General features: G+C 38.6%; 1 protein-coding gene across 2 annotated transcripts in view; it reads right to left on the bottom strand.

Moving 5' to 3' along the window:
* Nucleotides 1–8367, bottom strand: part of ACTL6A (actin-like 6A) — a 58699-nt gene that overhangs the window by 9701 nt on the left and 40631 nt on the right. For both annotated transcript variants that reach the window (XM_006867699.1, XM_006867700.1), the window contains exons 12-13: nt 3666–3761; nt 1738–1824 (exon numbers count right to left, since the gene is read on the bottom strand). In XM_006867699.1, the coding sequence (XP_006867761.1) occupies nt 1738–1824; nt 3666–3761 (183 nt within the window). The remainder of the gene's footprint in view (nt 1–1737; nt 1825–3665; nt 3762–8367) is intronic.

Here is an 8367-nt window from a genome sequence, read left to right on the forward strand (position 1 = left end):
TAGAGAGTCGCTATAAGTCAGAACTAACTTATGGCACTTTAACGACAACGTTAACACATACAGGGAGTTAAGCACTGGATTGTTAAGAGCAAGCTCAGAGGCTCAAACCCACCAGTTTCTCCTCAGAAGCCCTATACAGGGTTGCTGTGAGTTGGAACGGACACTACGGCACTTAGCAATATGTCATATACATATACAAGGGCAGGGGAGGAAAGTGAGCTAAGCATGAAGAAACCTGGACTACATTAATAACTGCACGTGTAAATAGGAGAAACCCATTCCTTATGAATTTTTTACTCAAGTGGATTCACACATGACTCTAGAAAGTTATACGGCAAAATCACATTCTTTTAAATCTCATTTTCCATTAACTTTTTGAAGTCCCCTTATAGGGAACCCAGTTTTGATATCTGACTTACAAAAATAGACATTAATAAATGGATAGCAAGTAACACTACTAAAAATAAAAAAAAAGTTACATTTTAACAGCCTAAAAATATCTAACCTATTATTCTTAGGGGTGAAGGAGAGAAAACTGGGATGTAGTTAAGTACAAGAACTTCTGATCCAAGGCAGTCTAAGTCGAATGTAAAACCCATCACCATGACTTTACCATTTGCCACAAAAGCAATACTTGGCTTCCTCTACCTTACAATTAAGGGAGCTCTGGTAGCGTAGTGGTTACGAATCGGGCTGCGAACCTTAAGGTCAGCGGTTCGAAACTACCAGCCGCTCCACGGGAGAAAGATGAGGCTTTCTACTCCCGTAAAGATTTACACCCTCGGAAACCCTGTACAGGGTCGCTATGGGTCGGACCCGACTCGATGGCACTTAACAACAACAACAACAAACCTTACAATTAGAGACCAAGAAAGAATGATGTAATTTTAAGCATATACTGCAGCCGAGTCCTAACCAGTGCCAATGAGAGTATTAAAGGAGCATGAATAAGAGATTCCTACCCAACAGGATGTGTGTGGTGCTGTTAATGCCCTAGACTGCAAGATCAGTTTGAACTGCAAGGTTGGCAGTTAAATCTCACCAGCCACTCCTTGGAAACCCTATACAGGGTTGCTATGGGTCAGAATCAACTCAATGGCACTTAACAAGTATCTTTATAGGCGCAGATCGCTAGATCTTTCTCTCGTGGAGCCAGTAAAGGTTCAAGTCACCAACTGCTCAGTGAGCAGCTAAGCACTTAAAACTGTTATAGGGCTCCTTTTTGTTAAGTGCCATTGAGTTGGTTCTAACTCATAGCAACCCTGTACAGGGTTTCAGGGGCAGTAAATCTTCACAAGAGCAGATAACCCTCACCTTTTTTTTTGTGGAGCAGCTGCTAAGCTTGAAGCGATGACCTTGTAGTTCAGAATCAAGAGCTTATCCTACAAAGCCAGCATGTTCCCTTTGTTATTATGTTGTTGTTAAGTGCTGTCTGTTGTGACCCATAGCGACCCTGTATAGGGTTTCTGAGGAGCGACTGGTGAGCTTGAACCACCAACCTTGCAGTTCAAGTGGTTTTGCAGTCTGGCGCATTAACCTACAGTACCACAATATTGGTTTTCTTACTAGGCCCTTCGTTCATTTGATAGGTATAAAATAAAAAATGATAAATGATATATGGGAATTATTTTTAATAGTTTTAAACTATATTTAGTATCTTTAAGGGTATATTTAAATAAGTCCAACTATTCGGTAAGAATTTTAAACACTAATTTGCAGAGTAGCTTATCTACTAACCAAAGAAGCTAGAATGGAACCACCAATCCAGGAACTAAACCTCCGTTCCACTGTTGTATTATTTGCAATCAATTTCAACCGCATGCTCTACAAAAAGATAAAGCGTTAGTACAATCAAATAAAACAAGTGACTCAACTTAGGGAATTCAGTTTTGGTGAAGACTGTCTATGCTACCAGTAGACATTGGTTGGAACCACTATAATTTTAAGTACTTTAATTTTAAGTGATAAAAAATATAGAAACTTTAGAAAACTGCATACTAAAAAGTAATGGCATTCACAATTTATATCCTATAATAGCAAACGTGTATTATTGTTGCGTGCTATATTGTTGTTATTATCCAACGAGTTCCTCATTTCATTGGGTCTCTCTTTGGAATGAGCACAGACAGGGATCCCCCCTCCAATCAGTTGGCTTAGCTTTCTTCCAAATTTCACAACATAGATGAGTAAGTGCCTCCAGTGCTACATCAGTTTGTTAAAATATTTCAATCTATGTTCCATCAATTCCCAGAGCCTTGTTCTTTGCCAATGGCTTCAATGTACCTTGGATTTCTTCCTTCAGTATCATATGCACATTTCGTGAAATGACTGAACATGAACCATTTCTTTTTGGAACAGTGACTCTGTGTAGTCCCTCCATCTTCTTTTGATGCTTTCTGCATCAGTCTATACTTTGCCGATAGAATTCTTCAATATTTCAAGTTGAGGTTTGAAGTTTTTCTTTAGTTCCCTCAGTTTGCATAATACTGAGCAAGTCCTTCCCTTTTCATTTTCTAACTCCAAGTCTTTACACATTTCATGATTTCTTATGTTGCCCTTTGAAATTTTCTATTCAGCTCTTTTACTTCCTCCAGCTAACAAAGATCCCAAAGGCTTTACTTCATTTGCATCATCGTGGTCACTCTACTTTTGAAGAGGCAGCTCTTCCCCAGTAGTTTGAGAGCACCTAAGGGGCTCATCTTCTGGCACTGTATCTGAAAATATTCTGGTTCTGATAGTGTTCCACTGCTATTCCTAAGAGTTTCAGTGACTAAATATTCAGAACTAGTCTGTCTCGCCTTCTTCCTCATCTGTCTTAATCAGGACGCTCTGCAGAAACCTCTCCACCAGTGTAATCCTGTTGGTATTTAAAATACCGGTGGCATAGCTTCCAGAATCACAGCAACACGCAAGCCACCACAGTACAACAAACTAATAGATGAGTGGTGGACATTTTATCTTATAACAGATAAAAGTAGAGAGAAGCAAGCAGAGAAAGCCAGACCTGCTACAACCAATAAAAAAGTTGGGAATGGAGTGTCCTTGGGACCTGGAGTCATTGCACTGTGAAGCTCCTAGATCTAAGAAAAGATCTTCCCTTGGAGATTTCCAACGAATGCTGGGCTTACAGATGATGAGAGAAGACAAGCAACTTTTTCCAGAGCCAGATGCTCTGGATTCGGACTTCTAGCATCCCAAACTGTGAAAGAATAAATTTCTGTTTGTGAAAGCCATCCATCCAATTGTGGTATTTCTGTTACAAAAGTACTAGATAACTAAGAAGACTATTCTATCGGAATATCCTTTCATAAATTACAAACTAGTTTAAGTCCTCTTCATTCTGTTCAAAAGCTTCTTCATGAAGTTTTCCTGATATTCCAAGGAAGCCTGATGCTTGCCTCTTAGTGTTCCCAAGAGCACTCAGTTCATGTTGTACTGAAGCACTTAGTACATTATACTCATATATAAACTATTAAGTATAGAATCACTGGATAACATAAAATTTAAACAGTCTAAGAGTAACCAATGGATGTCATTATCTAAGAAAATTTGAGTAATAGTAAACCAAACACACACAAAATACCAAAACCCTATCTGTTAAATTACACCATCAGTGAGGATACAGACAACTATAGAACACTATTGAATACCAGGTTAAGACTTACTGGGGGAGTTTTTTGAGAAAGCTCTCTATTCAACCTGTCAGTAAAGCTTTGTATTAGCGTGTTTCCTCCTGCCACGATCACACTGCCATAGAGACCCTAGGATAAAAAACATGAAAAAATAAATTAGTTCCAAATATTTCCAATTGTTCTAGACTACAAATAACCCCAAATCCACCACAACCAACCCCCCTCCTTTTTTTTTCTTTAAAGTTTTTATTGTGAATTAAGTGATAGTTTACATGGAGGGGCAGAGGGATGTACACAAAAACACGCAGGAATATATAGTAGTTTAAACCACCAAAGGGCACATTCTGCAAGCCTGCCTCCTGGCTGCCAGCACTCAGTCTTTCTCTTTCCATCAGTCTAGAGAACTCAGCTGCTCCCTCTCTCCATGTCCCCATCTCTAGTGTCTCTGCTTCTCTGGATAAGGCCCAGCTTTCTGCTCATGCTCTTCTCCCTTGATGGTCCGAGAGTCCTCTGTTTCTGGACTTTAAGATTAACTACCCCCCCCCCGTTTTTGTATACAAAATTTCTACCTTTACAATTGTGACAGTCTCAGTCATGATTAACAGGTAGTCACTAATGAATCATAAGAATCTTATCTCCATCTCTTTTCACCAGACCCATATAGACAAGATGAAAATCATTCAGTGGTGAATGTACCTTCCCCCCAACCCCACACTCTTAAACCAAACTCCCTCTTGAAAACTTGTAAGCCAGTCACTTTGTGCCTTTATTGCTCCCTCATTTTAGGTAGCCAATGGAATCCTGGTATGGCGCTATGGGTTAATGCACCAGACTGCAAAACCGTCTAAACTGCAAGGCTGGCGGTTCAAGCTCACCAGCTGGCTCCTTGGTGATTTTCTGTATACAGAGGGAATAGATTGATACATGATATGAAGACCCCTTCCTTCTCAGCTGGTATTTTAAACTACTACATACATAAGCATAGGTCAAGTTCATTAGATTGTAGCAGTTTACACTTGTTTCCTTTATCAAAAATTATTTATCTTCCTCTAGTATTGAGAAGACAAGAAAGAAGGAAAAGGTGAAAATGGATGTCAGAAGAAACAATGAAATTTGCTCTCCAGCGTAGAGATGCTAAAGCAAATGGAAGAAATGAGGAGGTCCAAAAATTGAACAGAAAAATTCAAAGATCAGCTTGAGAAGACAAAGCCAGTTATTACAATAAAATGTGCAAAACCAAAAAGGAAGAACACATTCAGCATTTCTCAAGCTGGAGGAACAGAAGAAAAAATTCAATCCTCGACTTCCGTTATTGAAGGATTCTCTGGGCAAATTATTGAATGATGCAGAAAGCATCAAGAGAAGATGGAAGGAGGAATACACAGAGTCACTGTACCAAAAGGAAATGGTTGATGTTCAACAGTTTCAAGAGGTAGCATATAATCAAGAGCCAATGACACTGAAGGAAGAAGTCCAAGGTGCACTGAAGGAATTGGCAAAGAACAAGGCTCCAGGAACTGATGGACTAAAAATTGAAATCTTTCAAGAAAGTGAGGTGGCACAGGAGGCACTCACCAAGAAATCTGGAAGACAACTATCTGATTTCAATTTTTATTCCATCAATTTCTGGTGTCTTGTTCTTTGCCAATTCCTTCAGTGCACCTTGGACTTCTTCCTTCAGTATCACTGGCTCTTAATCATATGCTACCTCTTGAACCGGTTGAACATCAACCACTTCCTTTTGGTACAGTGACTCTGTGTATTCCTCCTTCCATCTTCTCTTGATGCTTTCTGCATCATTCAATAATTTGCCCAGAAAATCTTTCAATAACGAAAATCAAGGCTTGAATTTTTTCTTCAGTTCCCCTAGCTTGAGAAATGCTGAGCGTGTTCTTCCTTTTTGGTTTTCTGACTCCAGATCTTTGCACATTTTGTTATAATAATTGGCTTTATCTTCTCGAACTGATCTTTGAAATTTTCCGTTCAGCTCTTTTAACTCCTCATTTCTTCCATATGCTTTAGCATCTCTATGCTGGAGAGTAAGTTTCAGTGTTTCTTCTGACATCCATTTTGACTTTTTGCTTCTTTCTTGTCTTCTTAATGACTTTTTACTTTCTTCATGTATGATGTTCTTGATGTCATCCCACAACTCTTCTGGTCTTCGGTCTTTAGTGTTTAATGTATCAAATCTGTTCTTCAAATGATCTCTAAATTCAGGTGGGGTATATTAACAATCTGCGATATACAGTTGATACAACCTTGCTTGCTGAAAATGAAGAGGACTTAAAAAACTTTTACTGATGAAGATCAAAGAGCACAGCCTTCGGTAAGGGTTATATCTCAATGTAAAGAAAACAAAAATCCTCACCACTGGACCAAACCAATAAACAACAGTCTTATCAATGGAGAAAAGATTGAAGTTGTCAAGGACTTCATTCTTCTTGAATCAACTATCAACACCCATGGAAGCAGCAGTCAAGAAATCAAACGATGTATTGCATTAGGCAAATCTGCTGCACAGGACCTTCTGAAGTGCTGAAGAGCAAAGATGTCAGCTTGAGGACTAAGGTGCGCCTGACCCAAGCCATGTTATTTTTAACAACCTCACAAGCATGTGAAAACTGGGCAGTGAATAAGGTATACCGTAGAAGAATTGATGCTTTTGAGTTATGGTGTTGGAGGAGAATATTGATAAGTGCCATAGGCTGCCCATAGAGCCAACAATCTGTGTTGGAAGAAGTGCAGCCAGAGTGTTCCTTGGAGGCCAAGATGGCCAAACTTCGTCTCTCATACTTCAGACATATTGTCAGGAGGGGACCAGTTGCTGGAGAAGGATATCATGTTTGGTAAGGTGGAGGATCAGAGTAAAGAGGAATACTACCCCAGCGAGATGGATTAAGCAAGAGGCAACATCAATGGGCTCAAGCGTGGCAACATTAGTGAGGCTGGCCCAGCAGTTTCATTCTGCTGTGAGTCGGCACCGACTCGATGGCACCTAACAACAACATGGGTTACAAACTGAATCTAAAGCTTAAACGTGGTAGCTCTCTATAGTAAGTACTGAATTGTGAACCACAGGGTCAGCAGTTTGAGCTCACTAGTCACTCCTCAGGAGAAAGATGAGGCTTTCTGCTCCTACAAAGATTTATAGCCATGGAAATGCTATAAAAAGTCACTGAGTCAGAACCAACTCAAAAACAGTTAATAATAGCAACCTAATAATGACTACAATATGGAGTTAGTATTTAAAATGTGACAAGGCATAAGAAATATGACGGTAAGATCTTTCACAATAAATTCCATATAAAACTCATTCATAATTACACCTTCCTAAAAAATAAAATTGGAAGTAAAATTATTATACATAAAAGAAAAATTATAAATAATGTGTTTTAGATTTTCTAAAACAGCATTACCAGAATTTTCTGTGATGATGCAAATATCCTTTATCTGTGCTATCCAATAAAACAGTCCCTGACCACATTTACAACCTGGCTAGCATAAGTGAAGAAGTAAATTAAAAAATTTTATGTTAAACAGCCATGTGTGACTAATGGTTACTCACACTGCATAGCACAACTTTAGAGCTCTGCCTTTTTCCTTTTCAAGTACTTCATTTTTTTTCCATTTTATTAAATGTTTTATTGTATTTTTGGTGACATACAGTAAGAGGTTCGTATTCAAAATATATACTGATATTATTCAGTAATATTAGTTACACAGTTTACATTTTGCTGACATTCTCCTTTTTTCCTTTCTCATTCCCATTAACTATGTCTCACTGCCCTCCAACCTTCTCATTCATGCTTTAGAGTAACTGTTGACCATAAAGCCTCATATAGATAATTATTTTTAAAAAGTACAGGCCTCAAAGGTGGCATTCTTTACTTTTTGAGCTAACCTTCTTCTATTTAGTTAAAAGGTGACTTCAGGGACTAGTTTCAGTTCAAGGTTTGAAGAATATCTCAGGGCAGTAGACGAGGAATTTCTCCAGCCTCAATGGATCCAGCACGCAAGTACTTTTTAATAATTTCAAGTTTTGTCCCACATTTTTCTCCCTTTCTATCAGGATTCAACTGCTTTGACTCTGACTAGAATGTTCAGTAGTGGTAGCCAGGCACTCTCGAGTTCTAGTCTCAATGTAAAGGAGACTTGTGGCTCATGGAGACAATTAGTCCTATAAAAATGCTCTTTTTTTGATTCCTGAATTGCCTTCTTTCTCTTATGGTCATATGAATAGAGACCAACAGTTTCACCTTACATGGCTACTTGTAAGCTTTTAAGACCCTAGATACTACTTAACAAACTAAGATGCAGAATATAAACTTTATGAACTGTATTATGCCAATTGCCTGAGTTGTCTCATGAGACTATGACCAAAAACCTTCAAACCAATGAAATGAATTCTGTGAGGTGAATGGTTATACCTATGAAGTAACAACATCTGTTGCCACTACACATAAACACAACACATACAATGGAGCTTCATAACATTTATGGAAAGATTCCATCATATTTTAATTCCATTTTCTATAAACTTTTTGAAGCACCCTCATGTCTGTGTACATATGTACATGTTGTTGCTATTAGGTGTCACTGAATGGACTTGGAGAATGGACTTGGACTCATAGTGACCTCATGCACAAAAGAGTGAAACACTGCCCAGTCCTGAATCATCCTCACAATTGTTACTATGTTTGAGCCCACTATTACAGACATTACTTCAATCCATATC

This window comes from Chrysochloris asiatica, unplaced genomic scaffold (assembly GCF_000296735.1).
Source record: "Chrysochloris asiatica unplaced genomic scaffold, ChrAsi1.0 scaffold00108, whole genome shotgun sequence".
In the NCBI taxonomy this organism is placed as follows: Eukaryota; Metazoa; Chordata; class Mammalia; order Afrosoricida; family Chrysochloridae; genus Chrysochloris; species Chrysochloris asiatica.